At 40.3% G+C, this 15,980-nt stretch overlaps 1 protein-coding gene across 3 annotated transcripts in view; it reads right to left on the reverse strand.

The window, feature by feature from the left end:
• Nucleotides 1-259: 259 nt before the first annotated feature.
• Nucleotides 260-15,980, reverse strand: part of tafa5a (TAFA chemokine like family member 5a) — a 170,057-nt gene continuing 154,336 nt past the window's right edge. For 2 of the 3 annotated variants that reach the window (XR_015125603.1, XR_015125604.1), the window contains exons 4-5: nt 10,608-10,799; nt 260-5,497 (exon numbers count right to left, since the gene is read on the reverse strand). Coding sequence is in view for 1 of the 3 variants with exons in the window: in XM_086268321.1 (XP_086124447.1) it covers nt 5,489-5,497 (9 nt within the window). In the remaining 2 variants the exon portion in view is untranslated. The remainder of the gene's footprint in view (nt 5,498-10,607; nt 10,800-15,980) is intronic. The other variant, XM_086268321.1, reaches the window with a different exon arrangement.

The following is a 15,980-nucleotide window of genomic DNA, read 5'->3' on the forward strand; positions in this document are numbered from 1 at the left end:
ACCAGAATTTGGGGGGGATTTACCAGTATGAGCACAGAACATACCACCATTCTGTCAGAGTTTTTTCTACCTCCGAGCTGTGTACAACTGTAGACATGGCAAGCCGAAGAAGAAACGATATTGCCAGCGCAGCTAGATGGAAGTGTGAATTGGAGTAAAACAAGACAGTTTGTGATGACATCCCACATGTCTTATAATATGGCAGGCATGATTAATCTGAGAACAATATGTGGTGTGTTATGTCTCACAGTCGGCGAAAAGGCAACATTGCATGACTCTATAATCACCTGGTTTTGACACAGTGTCCATGGTAGCACACAAAAATATTCTGTAGTCTAAAGCTATCATTAGAAGCACCGGTGACTTAACTCTAACCTAGGTTAGAGTTAATATATGACATTATAATATACAACATTAATATATATCTCACAAGCAGAAGGTACCCAAGAGGTACTGAGCTTCAGCGGCTCAGACTGCATTCATGGATCAGGTCAACCTCAACCCCAAACCATGCTCACTTAGTGCCTGTTTACCCGGGCCAATCATCACCCCATATGTGGCATACAGAAAAGGTGTTCAGTATCATAGTCTTCAACCTCTGCAGTATCCATCCCCAGTCTCTGCTCAATCTTTTTTTAATGAAATGAAATGAAAGTGGCTCTGGGCAAATGCTAGTATTGTTGGTTCTGAAATAAGGCCTTCATTTTAAATTACTTTTTTTCACTTCTCAAACGCTGAACTTCTTATTTTTAGTAGAATTTCGTCTGCGATGTGATGATTTGAGTTTATTCTCAGATCTATGCTTCACACACAGTACTTTTTTTTTTTTTTTTTAACCACAGGCTACCGGAAGTAGGATTTAAATGGTCATCCATCTCTACGAAAAAACTATATTTGAATCACTTATTCTTAACATTGAACCTTTTTCATTTTCAGATCTTTTATCCTCCTATACTTTATGACTGCATTTGATTTTGGACTTTATATCCATGTATGCTGTCCTAACAAGGCTATGGTAGCTTGTACACTCTCATCCTGTGGTCTCCAGAACTGCTGAATGTTTGTGCAGAAAACACGGCCCTACCACAGCTTCCTCGCTTTGCATTTGCCTGCTCTAACTCTGTGTCTTCTGCTGCTTCCAAGCTTGGGGTTGAAGAGCTCACCGCTTCCTTCAGCACATCCTTTTCATATATATCGGACTTGGCTTCACGGCTTAAAATTAGATGCCCTACTGTAGGTTTAAAGTCAGGCCTTGTAGAGTGATTCTGTTAGGAGCGTCAGGAAATCTGAGTCAGATGGAGGAAGGATAAGCTCCAAGTATAATGGAGATTTTAAAACCTTGCTTTCTTAGATTTCTAGATGGATCTGCAAAGCTGGGTTTTTTTTTTTACAGGTTCGGTTTAAAAAAGTTAACATAAACCAAAGTTTTTGTTTCATACGACAAATTCTATCCTAAGTCATAATCCTAAAAAAAATCCTGAAATATACATATTAAAAAAAGAATTTGGGGATTTCTTTCTTAATAAGGTTTAAAGTATTAAAGCAACTGCTTTAACCTATTGAGTTAATCCCTTTGTTTATCAGCTGGGTACTGAGGATTTTGAAGCTGTTTCCTTTTCCCATTTCTTAGACTTGGTTTCTCACATGACATTTTCCACTTTGGTAAAAGATTCTCTTCCATTTTGGTCTGTTAAAGAAACTTTTGACATGAAAGGCTGTGATGTTCTCACAAATGCAAGCTTAGCTCCTATGTGTGTTAAGCATGCAGTAGTCCAGCCAAGCCTAATTTGGAAGTGAATGTTCTGAGCAGTTATCGCCCTCTATCAAAACTTTTGGCTGAAGTTCTAGAAAAAGTCATTTTTAATCAACCATCCTTTCTAGACAAGTACAATATCTGTGAGTCCTTTCAATTAGGTTTCAGGGCCTTTCACAGTTCTGAGTCTGTTCTTTTCAAAGCAACAAAGGCTATTCTGCTTGATGCTGATTCTAGTGGTTGTTACATCTTAGTTCTGATTTGACACTGCTGATCACGATTTACTCATTAAGCGCCTGGAACACTATGTAGGAGTCAAGAGTTTGGCGCTTAACTGGTTTTAATCTTATATGGAACTCACGACTTTTGCAGTTAACTTTGGAAAGTCACTGCTTCAGAATCTGGGTCTATCTGTGGGCCTGTTCTTTATTTCCTTGTACATGCTCCTGCATCAAGATAACATATTTTTTCATTGCCATGCAGATGATTTGCAACTGGATTTACCTTTGAATCTTATAAATCACGGTTGCATGTGAAGGCTCAATGCATCTTGGATATAAAAAGTCCAAAACAGACGTCATATTGTTTGGCCCTCTATTATTAACCGAGAGGTTGAAAGATAACTGGGTATCTTTAGTTTTATTAAAATGCAGGTTAACAACCCTGGGATTATCATTGACACCAATTTGAAATTGAACAACCAAGTCAATGCTGTGGTCAAGAGCAGACTATAATCTTCTTTAGATCTGGAAAGGCTCATGCATGCACTTTTTTTTTCATTTAGTCTGTGTTACGGCAGACTAGCAGCCTAGCAGGGTCTCCTCCTGAAATTGCCCATGTGGGTGTGTCCTACTATCTCCCGCTGCCTTAAATGCCATCTTCTTTTTGCACATCTGACTCCCATCAGCAATTAAAAGCACTTAAGGCCAGAGAAAGGTGAGCTCTAGTGCCAGAGAGCAATGTTAGTGGTTGCAGAATGGTTGGGAATATAACAGTCTGGACCATTGTAATACACTTTATACTCTTGTTAGTCAATTATCTCTAGCTTCTTAACAGAAGGAAACTTCAACTGATTGTTGAACTGTTGCTGAACGATAGTTTGTTGTGTTGTGAAATTTTCAGAAACACTTGTTTTTTAAAATTATAAAGCACTTTGGTTTTAAATGTGCTATAAAAAAATATTTACTTACTTTCTTACAATAACATGATGTGTGTAAAATCTGCAGTTTAATATTAGGAAAAGATATAAATCTCTGGTAGGATTATGCTAGGAAGAGGATGTGAGTGTAAAAAAAAAAAATATTGCAAGTCTAAATAAAGATGTATCTGCTGTGGTGACCTGTTGTGAATCAGTGTGGGTCTTAAAAAACTAGCTAACAATGGAAATACATAAATAGTCACTTGTAGCACCTCAGTGAGTGACTGAACTTCTGATTAAAAACTTAACAATGTTTACAAGAAACTATGAGTTATTTACAATGCACACTGTATTATCAGCTCAGACTAAATTCTACTGTTGGATTGGCCAGGTCACTGGGCTATATGGGAGCTTTCCCTCATGACTGACAAGTTTGGTGGACAAAGCAGCGTGCTTTTTATTTGCAGTCTAAGCATCTGAAACTGTTTCATAAACTACATTTTTCAGACATGCTGTAGTTCTTTAGAGAGATATTTGGAGACTTGCAAAGTTAAGATAACAAACACTGGAAAAACTGGAAAGTTTGGCTGATTGCTTTGGGGTTTTTTGTGGCTTTGCAAACAAAAATGATGAGCATGCGTTACACTGGAGAGCAGGAAAATTAGATCCAAGCACAAGAGCTCACTTGAGCATTTGGAAAAACATTGAGGTGTGAACAGAAGACGTGATTACTTGTCCACTTTTGGCTGGCTCATCTGAAACCCATGTTAACGCCAGGCGAGAGCTGGCTTTGACTCCCTTTGTTGTTTATACTGAATTTCTTAGGACTTTACCCTGGAAACAATCTAACTATAAATCCTCTGAATCACCTGGGAAGGAAAAGGAAACTTTAATTTTTTTCATACCTTCTCTGGTGCCAGAAACAAATACATTCATTAGAAAAGACCAGAATAAGATCAATTAAAGTTCTTGTTGATGACCTTGAACATCAAGAGCATCTAAGTTTGCAGGGGACATTTCTTGTCATATATTTATTCTTAAAATATTTCATGATATAAAATGTATGTAAATGACCGATACTCCTGCAGTGCTTCCTCTTTCCTTCTCTCCTCACCGTATTCATCGCCATCGGAGAGAAGCTGGATTTGTGCAAAAAAAGAAAAAGAAAGAAAAAATAAAAACAAAAAGAAACACAGGCACAAAATAAATTAAGAGATCAGAACCCATAGAGAGGAAATGAGTCAGTATTCCACACCGTGTACAATACAATATCATAGCAAATTAGCAGATTTCAATGGCTTCCACTGACTACCATAGATTTACAATGTTCAGTTGGCTGCACATCAGTCCTTAATAAATTGTGTCACTTTCCTTTTTTTTCATTAATGGTTCGGATAGATAGTGACTTGTAGATGACCATGAAAAGAAAGCGGCTACTGAGGTATGAACAGAAAACCTGGGACTACGAGCCAGCAGTAATGAGAACAACAGCATTTGTTCACATCCTACTAAACTGCCATTGTGATCACATTTTAAGTCCAATAAGCTTCTCTACAAAGGTACAACATATAAAACTGTTAAATATATAACTTTTTAGGGCCTTTCAAAATACATTTAATGACTTTTCTTTACGCCTTCTTTTCAGACTTAACAGCATTTAATACTCTCTGTAGATAATTATCATTTCTCTGGTAATGATTTGCACTCCGTATCCATGATCAACACGACAATTCTTCCTGTAAGCTGTCCCAACTGTAGCTACTGAAAAATGCAAATCAGATTTTTTTTTTCTGTTTTTTTTGTTGTTGTTTTTTTTTTTTTGATACACAGTTATACGTATGTAGTACCTATATCTCCAGTTCCAAAATACAGTGGTGAGCTTAGTCTGCGAAAAAATGTCCGTAAAGTTTGAAAAGTACTCCTTTGATTGTGTTCGGCACATACGCCGCCAGCTGCAAAGGTTCGTTTGTGCACCGAGTCTCTGTGGGGGCAGCCGTTGGTCGGTGGCGACACTCAAAGCATGTTAACAACGTTTCCGTGTGTCTTTGCCAGATGGTCCTCTCTGTCATAATGATCATATTTGTTGTTTTGCTCTTTGGTCTATAAAAATATGGGAGGTTTACTCCAGCAGAAGGCCTATTCACAGCAGAGTGCGCTCGGTTCGGTTTTTACGGCCTCGCGAGCTGGTCTGAGAAGCGTCACATTGTGTTCTGTAATGACCCCGTCTTCACCCTGGAACTCCTGCACTAGAGTCTAGGAGAGAGATGTGGGAAATCCCGTATTAAAAGCAGTTAGCAGCTCCAAACAGTGGACTTCCAGTGAGGCAAAAAAAAAAAAAACATTCATGGGATTTTAAGGTGTCCGAACCTCCGTGGCATGAGCATGTGCTGCTAAATTCACAGAGCAGGCAGATAACAGTGGAGAGGAGGTGGATACAACGTGTTGACCCAACGACAGATAGCAGGAGGGAGCAGTCAGAAACCCGCGGTGGCCAGTCACAGGAAAAAGGAAGTGTTTTATAGTAAGTTTGCCCAGTGTCATAGGGAGAGATGACTCCCTCAAACAATCACTCCCTGGTTTTCCCGTCTCTGGCTGTGTTACGAGACCTGTGAATCAACAAGAACAAAGCAAACATGAGAGAACTGTTTTAGCACTCAAGTCACAGTCATGCTCAGCTCCACAGAGAAATGTCTGAGGATGTGTTGTATCAAAAACATTTTGGCTCAAATATTTTCACTTCTAAAGCCAGCAGAAAGAAAATGACAGAAAATATATTGTCTTTTTAAATACAATTCACATATGTGACGTTGGCTTTTTATTTGCAACAGGAATGTTCTTTTTCATTCAAATAAGCACTGTCATCTCATTTTAAAGTTTGCAATCTGCTTATTCACTTGTTTGCCAAGAGTTGCATGACAAGACTGATAATACTTGTGTATATAGAGTACTGTGCACAAGTCTTAAGTCAGATCTTAATTCTATATATTTTGCCAGGAAAACATGTGCAGACAAACATGGAAATACTGTATTCAAAGCCAAAACTCTGCAATCTTAAAAGTCAATATTTGGTATCACCCTCTTTATTCTTCAACCTGAGTGCTCTTATGCAAGCTTCCTTGTCAATTCTTTAAATAGTTTTCAGGAATAGTTCTCCAGGATTCTTGAAGGACATTCAAAGGTTTTCTCTGGATGTTGGCTGCCTTTTGTTCCTATGAAAATGATCCCAAACTACTTCAGTAATTTTGAGGTCTGGGCTCTAGGGAGGCCAATTCATGACTGATGCCGTTCTATTGCATGTTGTTCTATCCAGGTATGGCTTCTTGCATGGTCTGTGTCTTTGTGATCGTATTCATGCTGAAAAGAGTCTGGTTCTTGTGTAATTTTCTTAAGTTGGAAAAACAAAAAACATTCCTTTGAAAATGGTCAGGTCCAAGGGCTGGGCTGAAAATGTCTTAAAAAGCAGCCAATATCCAAAGAAAATCCTTCAGAAATGCTGGAGAACTATTGCTCGAGACCACTTTCAAAAATCACAAGAAAGTTGGTTTCTTTGGGTGCAAAATATGGAGAAATAAGGGCTCTAGCTTGGTTTACGATTAATTCAGCTTATCAAAAAGACTACGCAGAATTAAATGATTAGCCTTGCAGTTTCCAAATATTAACGGTCACATACAAACATCTCAAAAGCTCATTAATTAATAAATATATAAAAATGACATTCTACCATTTGGAGCTATTTCATTATTATAGTGATCTTTAGGGACATTTGACATAATTGTTTTCTTTCTAAGATAAGCTAGCAAGGCTTACATTTGGTCCATTCGAAAAACAGAGCAGAGCAAACTGTTCCTTTCCTTCTCCGCCATAATGTTAAAAATAAAACAACGCTAAGTGGCTACTCTTGAAGCACCCTTTAACAAAACCATACGAGAGAGGCATCTCACTGAAATTTCAGCAGCAAAGCTGATAGGGATCATTCTCAGTATGCCAGTCTATTCTCCTAAAGAAAAAAAAAATTTTTTTGCAGCCATTGTGTTGACATAAGCATCACACATGACTATTGCTCCATGCCAGACTTAGATGTTAATTACAGGATTGTATGAGAGCTTTACGAGTCAAATATTTAGAACTCTTCAGGGGATATAACCCAGTAACAAAACAAGTCTCACAGTGCAGACACTGAAAAACAATTAATCTAGCAGCAGAAAGACAAATCTCGGAGCCTCCTCACCATCTGGCCCCCGCCAGTCACACAGCCAACTTGATAGAGGTGCTGATGCCTTCCAAGACATTGCCACTGAAGCTTAATTCATAATAATGAACTCTTGATGATTTCACAGGGTGCAAATTACCATGAAAGGGGCAGGTGTTGAACGGGGTTCTAGCATGTATCACAGATGACAATGTCTTATGCTCTGGGAATAATAAACATCTCAGTGAGCTCGGGCTTTAATGGAGATAATGTCGTGGTTTTGTTGGAGCTGGGCATGGAATGACCCAAAGGTTTACTTGGTTAAAGCAGGGCCATGACTTTGCTAACTGCTTGACTGTGATGCCTGGCCAAAACAGGTGTTTAATCCTAGCATAATAAGCACAGTTTCTCTCTGTGCCTCCTAGAGGGCACACAGAGACTACAGCTCAGTAGTAAAAAGCCACAGGTAAAATGGAAGGAGGATAAATTAGTCGCACAAAGATGTGGAAGAAAAGAAATACAATGCAAGTGATTTCAAGCAGACACAGCATATAGACACGGTCTTGTTTTATTCAAGCCACATAGTGTGTGTCTACCATGGTGGATTTTTGTTTTTTAATATCGTCTTTATGTTTTGTTTTGTTTTTTGCTCCCTCTTTTTCTTTCACAGCCACACTGTTGCGAACAGCTTCTCATAAATCTCCCGCGCAAATCTCGTCTCAGGGAAACGCAAGCCTTCCCATTTAAAAACAGCAGCGAATGTCAGACGAATATGAGATGAATCTGCCCCGTGAATAACATTCACAGGCCTTGGGTGATTATTACTTAGAGTTTATCAGGAAGCAGCTACGCAGACAGCAAGCAAATACTTTACACTCTGGTGCAGAGTAGAGGGAAACATTATGCAGCGGTTCTCTGGCTATTGAACATGCCGGGCAAACGTTTAGGACGGTGGCCTTGCTCTTCGAGTAAGAACGAGAATTGGACTTTCGATTGAGACTGATAACTGCTGGGGGTGTCATAGTAACAGAAGGGAGCATTGTGCACTGAATCCATCTGTGTTAATGTGTAATTTGTGCAGCATTTCTCTTCTTATGGAGCAAGCGGACAAACCACTCAATACTTATCGATACGCGCCCGGCAGCTTTTGATCGAGGATGCGGAAAACATTTGATTTCAGGGACGGTACAGACTGCTTCCTGTCTCGAGGCCACAGCTGAAGCACTTTAATGCAACAAAAATGAGAATGTGCATACATGTGGCAGTGGCTTTCGTTTGCGTCGCACTGCTCTAAATAAAAGCATTTTCGCGAGTTGGAAGTATTGAAAGCGAATGCACCTGGACATACGGTCCTGGCTTGACATTTCTTCTCTGTCTGAACTCTTGCTGACTTTCCTCGAAATGTCACGGCCATGTGACCCACGAGGGAACAAGTCGGTGGGTGCACATGAAAGAAAATTGATCCACTTTGCCTATCCGCACTCTTCATCGAGGCGCTGTTTGCTGGGAATAATGCAAAATCTCAAGAGGACCCAGCGGATTAATTGATGTGTTTTTGTACATTCGCCGGAAGCTTTGCTGAAGCCCTCCCGTTCAGCTCGTTCCACAGTGCATCTGCTTTTGGATCTCCTGCTCGTTTCTAACGCTCGTCTCTGCGCTCACCCTTTAACGTTAAGTCTTGTGCAGCTGAGCCCGCGCTCTCTCTTCAGATTTTAGCAGGCGAGCGGCACAACATGATTCCAGATGAATATTCATAAGTGAACTTGTTGGCTAGGAATGATCCACAGGTTAATAAGGGATGGGAAATCGCTCATTACATGCTGTGAAGTTGGATAATGCCTGAAGCAGATGCTGAGATCAAAATACATGAACATGTATGCATGCGCCTCCAGACACTAGGCCCCATTCCACATTAGGAAAGAGTTCAAAGCTATGTGTTATGTCATTATCAGCCCTTTCATACAGCATTTCTTCAGAACATCAAAGCAAACACAGTTCACTATCTGCATTCTACAATATGATCAGAACTTAATGCTCAAGAGTGGAGTATTAGAACAGATTTAACCACGGTGGCATCAGGCTGGTGACAATGTTGCCAACGTGTTCTTCAATACTTTTATGCATCGACTACAGCTGCTCGTAAAGCTACTGCGTTGCGTGGCTCTGTGTGAGATCAGCTGCTTGCAGGCAATGCAGAATCGCCTTCCTTCAGAATATATATTAAAGGATCAAATGTTTAAATCCAATCTCAGATGGCCTCTTCTGTGAGTAAATAGACAATAATCTCTTTGATGCACTGTGCAGAGACCCAAGTTCACCACACACATTCCACCCCTTTTCTATTTATAGCTCCAAATCTACTGAAGACTTGCTGTCTGGAGTGAAAAGCAGCAGGATCACATTTTCCCTCAAAAGCAAATTATAGCATGGGCCATAAACACTGACAGTATTGACCAAAAGAAGAGCCTGTTTCTCAAAGACTCCACAAAAGTGGCCGTTTTTATGACTTTGGCCTTATCCCTTTTTTATATTGCTGTACCTTAAATTTATTACATGGCCACTCTCTATTTCCCGATCACTATTTATTAATATCAGAGTCTGTCTGGCGCCTTGTTTTATTTAAGTGCACAGCCACCATCTGACACAAGACTTTAAAACAATATACAAGGCATGCCAATAAAGCAGGCTGAGAATACACTGAGGGGGGTTTGCTGCACACATGGATTTTCTCTGGTTAAACACACACCAGGGAAATTGTCAGCTTATGGTAAAATACATAAGCCAAACAAGGATATCAAACAAGCAGACGCTCGCTTAAATTGTATCAGGATTTATGAGAGTCTATGCTTCCTGCTGTTTGTGTGTTCTGCTAAAGCTGAAAGATGCGGTCTTAGTGTTGTAATGAGTTCATAATGTTGGTTGTAATGACTTTCATACACTTTTAAGACATTTGACCGTGAGCAACAGGCAAGATCAGTCTCCTCTGTAAGGTCATGTGGAAAGTTACCTTCATTACAAGATGTTATAAAACAGAGCCCGACAGATATATCAGCAGGACTGACACATCGGCCGATATTTTTATTTGCCGATACGTTGGTATCGGCATTTGTAGCTGTTGATTGGGCAGTTATAATGTACAAATGATATATATTTAAGCTTGTACACATTAGATCCTCACTTTGACTCTGGGATGAGACACATTCAGTATGGGGTTGGATTAAGAAGGCCATCTGATTTAAGAAATCTCCTCAATCGAATATGCACAGCTAATAATAGTTTTTATTTTTATTAAGGACTCATAAATAACTGTACCAAATATATGACAAATGTGTGTATATATGTGTGTCTGTTTATATTTAATGATGTGAATGTGGAAAAAAAGATGAAAATATAAACGAGTATATCAGATCTTTATCTTTTTTCTAATCACCAAGTCTCAGTATCGGTCTCAAAAATCCTATATCAGTCAGGCTCTAGTCATACATTTAAGGATTTCTTGATTCTAATTCAAGGGATTTGTCTTGTACCTTACTGCCTTCACAAGGCTCTTGGTGCTCTGTAGCTGCTTGTGTTGCTTCCTGCCTTTGAGGCCAAGGTAAGGGCGGAGCTGTTGTAATGGTGGTGGTGGTGGTAGCTGGAAATTGGCTGTCTGTCAAGGGGTCATCAATGCTTTCCATAGTGCAAGAGTGTCGAGGGGGACTCTTGTCACGTCATAGAGCCTGAGGGGAGAAAGGGACAGGGGAAGGCGGTATGGTTATAAAGCTCAGTTTCATTTCTATTTCTGTTTTTTTCTAGATTTAGACACAGTCACAGCACCGCCACCACCACTACCACCATTACCAAATTTATCTTTTTAAGGTGTCGCGGAAATGTGCCCGTTTGGATTTGTCTAAACATGGAGAGCTATTCTGTGAATATGCTGGGCACTGATGCTGTGTTACTTGTGTTCCAGTTAAATATAGGAGTGTGGGAGTTGAATAGGGTCTGATTCTGCGTAACAGTAGCCCACATGGAAGGAAAATAGAAAACAGCCCTGTGTTTCTCCAGTGACTTCTTAAATATGCTATAAATGTAAAGCACTGATTCATTCATGATTCATTTTTCTGAAATAATTTGTAAATTGTTGTCCTTTACTTAAAATAATAAGCTGGATAGGAATTTATAAGTATCAGGCCTGCTGCAGCGTTTCCACCACTTTAGTCCAGATTAAAGTATCTCAGAAACTATTGCATACATTATTGTTTATTCTGGTGTAAATTCTTACAGTCCCAGAGTTAGGAGACTGGTGATTATGGTAAACAACTGTTTTATTCCTGCAATGCAAGTTCGTTCCTTTTCCAAGGGCATCAAATATCTTTTTTAAAAATAAGCCTGTGGTATCTAATAGTTAGAAATTGCTTGCATGGTTACAAAACGACCCCTGGGATCACATTTAAATGCAACATAACCAAGTAGATTTTGGAGTTTTAGTGTGTAAACCTTACACTGAGTAAAACTGAGTAAAACAGCAGTGTTGGGTAAGTTACTTTAAATTAGTAACTTAGTTACATTACTAGTTACTTCTATCAAAAGTAACTCAGTTACTTCAAGTTACTCGTTACTTTCAGAGTAACTAGTTACTAGGGAAAGTAACTTTGGTTTTACTCAGAATTCTCTTGTTAATGTGTTGCTTCCATAACTTTGCCAGTCTTCTAGCTTGCTTACTTGCCACAAGTGCACTGTGCCACCTACCAATAGAAAGGAAAAAATAATGTGCACATTTCCACGAGAGAAATCCCACACCTGATTCTATCCTAGCCTGCTTTTTACATCCAACACAAAAACTGCAGTCATGGTGCTTTCGATTGTACTCAGAACTCGAAGGAAATTCTGCCTTCTGAATAGGAAGATGTAGGTAACACCAGACTGCAGATGAGCTGCATACAGAGCTGGACTGGGACAAAAAAATCGCCCCGGCATTTTGACTAGAGACCGGCCGCCATTATAGGAAAAATCATAAAGCCTTTGAATGAAAATAAACACTGTTGTGACAGTGATGTACACTGTTCTGATGGTATATATGTATCAATTTATCAATTGTTTGTTGCAAGACTCAGATAATTATTTTTTTAAAAGCGAGACATTTTAAATGAGAATAAGAAAGTATTTCCTTGTGCCCCCCTTTCCCTTTTAATGCCCTACATGGACCCCTGGCAACACTTTGCTAGACCCGCCCCTGCACAGTTACCAGCTGTCAGCTACCTAAAAAAGGATCCTGGTGTTATTTGTCTCTCAGAAACAGTTCATAACTTCCCTTCAACTCATTCATGTCACCTAAAAGGTAAACCTGTTTCTCCATCACAGCTCTGATGATTCAGTAAGGACATCTCCTGGTTTCATCTTCATGTTTCCCTCTCATCACATAACCAAACCGATATCATGACCAGCAGCTTTACAGCTGTGGCTCCAGCAAACATCAGCTGATACTAGAAATTAATATTAAATAAATTCTAACAACAGCTGATCAAGCTTAAAAGTGCTGCTGTTGTTTCGCGCGACATCTGCTGGTTTCCTCTTTCTGGCGCAAAGTGGGCGATAAATAAACAAGAGAGAAAAGCCGATCAGCTGATCATTGATCAGTTTCATGATTGAAGTAGAATCAGGAGAGAGAGAGGGTGAGAGGATGAGAGAAGAAGAGGCAGCTGTGCAGCGTAAACACAGAATAACTCCAGCTTTGTGTCTTTTTCATTGTAGCTGAAATCCAGGACAAACTGTTCCTTTTCACCTCAATACGAAACGCATGATATTTTCTCTGAATACAAGACGATTCTGTTTTTTATGGGACGGTTGGCAACTCTAATAATTAACCTTATGAACAAAATAAAGTTCAACATCAGTAACATAGCACCCACCCAGCTTTATAGAAACTCCGTCATGCTAGCTAGCACGCAGTACGAAAAAGTCAGCACAACGAAAATAAACTCCAACTAAACTTGGTTTATATCTGACCCAGATGGACTGCAGGTTATAACTTCTTACCTGAAGTTCAGTTCACCTGACTCTCTCGGACCAGCGGCTGCTTCGGGTCTCTGCTCCTGCCTCCCTTTTCCTTCATCCACCTGCTGGCCTCCACCACTTGCTAATGTTACTGAATCTGTGGAAGCTCCGCAATGCCGCCACACAAAGTAACGAATAACGAGCCTATTTAAATCCCAGTAACGAGTAACGCGTTCCCGGTTTTGGCATAATAACTAGTTACCGTGCTCGTTACCACAATAATAACGTAGTTACTGTAACGCATTACTTAATAACGCGTTAGTCCCAACACTGTAAAACAGTGAGTGGAGACTGTGACACAGCCAAAATTACTGCAACTTGGTGCCTTTGAAATTATTGCTTTGAAAATGGGGACCAGGTCTGTGACCGTCCAATGCCAGCTTTAAAGAAACAGTGCTATCAGTCAGGGAATGAATTAGGTCAAGTTGGTAGTTACATGCAATCTGTTTGTGATTAACTGTGACAAATTGGCAAAATTTTCAAATATATTGTTGTCTACATAAACAGAAATTTATAAAAACTACATTACATTCAGAGTCCAGAATACAACTGAGTGAGATGATTTTTCTTTTGTAAAGAGACGTGTTCAATTCCATTCAATACCATTGGGGCGATCGTGGCTCAAGAGTTGGGAGTTCGCCTTGTAATCGGAAGGTTGCCGGTTCGAGCCCCGGCTCAGACAGTCTCGGTCGTTGTGTCCTTGGGCAAGACACTTCACCCGTTGCCTACTGGTGGTGGTCAGAGGGCCCGGTGGCGCCAGTGTCCGGCAGCCTCGCCTCTGTCAGTGCGCCCCAGGGTGGCTGTGGCTACAATGTAGCTTGCCATCACCAGTGTGTGAATGGGTGGATGACTGGATATGTAAAGCGCTTTGGGGTCCTTAGGGACTAGTAAAAGCGCTATATAAATACAGGCCATTTACCATTTTATTTATATAACAGATGCCTCAATATGTTTTTTATTGTAAGGTGAAGACCCTACAATAATACAGAAAAAATCCCAACAATCAAACGACACTGATCCTCTCTGAGCAAACACTTGGCGAGAGTGGAAAGGAAAAACTCCCTTTTACCACAAAGAAACGTCCAACAGAACCAGGCTCAGGGAGGGGCAGCCATCTATCAGGGGTGTGGGGAGGAAGACATGATAAAACACTAATTGCAAGATTGTGCATTTCTTTGAGTTGCCAGGGACTCTGACATGACATACGTTAACAATGGATGTACTGCTTGGCCCTGATAACCTAAATCTGCATCATTTCTAATGGGCAGCAGGGGGCCACGTTTTAATTTTTCTTGTACTGTTGGCAAAAAGACTACCGGCTTACTGGATCTGCAACCTCATTAAACATTTCTCTGATAAATTCATGGAATTAGTTGCAAATTTTTTTGAAAATAACACCATTTCAGCTTGTCATGTCCAGTTTCAAGATACCGAGATTGTGACAGCTCACCTTGAAGATTCCACAATTAACAGAATTTAATTAACCAGCAGGTATATTATAGCACCCTTAGTTAAGAAGATATTGGCAGTTCAAGCAGGTTAAAGCTTTCACAGGTAATATCTCACTGAGAGGACTGATGAAGCTTACACTGCTTTCAGTAATCTCCAGTAACAACTGCTTATCTTGACAGTTTAAAAAAGAACAAAATTCTCCCATAGCTTTATTTGGTAAATGCTTTGCCTCAAAGCTGAAAACATGAATAAGTTTCTCTTTCACTGTTTGAAAAGGAGAAACATGCTTTTCTGAGATCAGAGGTAATACACTATACTTGACTTGGGTGTGAGTGTGCCCATGTTTTGTCCTTGCATGAGTGCGTTTGTTGTTTCCTTCATTTCGGAATACACCTGCACCTCTTGGGACTTGAAACTGTTTGGAGTGCAAACATAAGCCAGCTATCACGCTGCGCTTCATGGAATCAGTTTCCACTTTTGGCCACATGGAAATGTTGGAAACTATAGAAAAAGGAGCAGGGTTGAAATTCAGAATGAAATAAAACAGGTAATCTTTCACTGGGCAGCAGAGGCTTTGGGTTTAGGCAACAGTGGGTCAGATCAATCCCACAAGCTCACAGGGAGTTGATAAGAACAGAGAAAGAGAGACTTTCTTGTTCTTTAAGTCAGTTCCTCTTGCCTCTCACTGTTTATAGTCCCAACATTATTCCCAGCTTCCCAAAATGGAGGATTTAGTATTCTCCAAGCCAATGCAATGTGCTGACTTGGCTCCCTCCAGAAGGAAGTTGGCAGACAGAGCTAATGGTTAGCAGCAACAGAGTTTCTTTCTCTTTCTCTCTTTCTTTTGGCCTGTCTGTGGTGGCCAAGCAGCTGTCTTCTTAGTGGTGATTCTGTTCAACTCACTGTTGGATGTGGCTGGAGGGCCCAGAGGGATCAATTACCACGGTCGATACCAACCCAGAACCACAGGGGGGTGGGGTGAGGGGGGACATGGTGATGGTGGAGGCGTTGGGGGATACCTTTCTGCATCCACAGAAAGATTGAGAAGAAGGAGATGGAAAAGAAGTGATGGCGGGGGCAAAGCACCAGTCGAAAAAGCTTTTTCATACTCAACTGAACACACTTGCCATCACTGGCAGGAATACAAATGTGTAAATACAGAGGACGCTTACAGGCGTCCTGTGTAAGCATCCTTACTGGGAGATCAACTAGTGCAAACCCACCCATTTGTAGCCGGAGATATTTATGGCAGGATGTCCTAAACCACGTATGCATTTGAATTTCCCACGCAGAACCCTGACGAAGTTCAAAAAATATGCACACGCAAGAGCTCATATTATCAAATATTGTGATATTCTCTCTTTCCTTGAAGAGGCTGAAGTAACTGCTCTTCCCAACTGTGTTTTGTCTCC

This window comes from Aulonocara sp. 'chitande type north' Nkhata Bay, linkage group LG17 (assembly GCF_057382095.1).
Source record: "Aulonocara sp. 'chitande type north' Nkhata Bay isolate Kocher_YH1m ecotype deep benthic linkage group LG17, A_spYH_male_GT1.1, whole genome shotgun sequence".
Taxonomy (NCBI): Eukaryota; Metazoa; Chordata; class Actinopteri; order Cichliformes; family Cichlidae; genus Aulonocara; species Aulonocara sp. 'chitande type north' Nkhata Bay.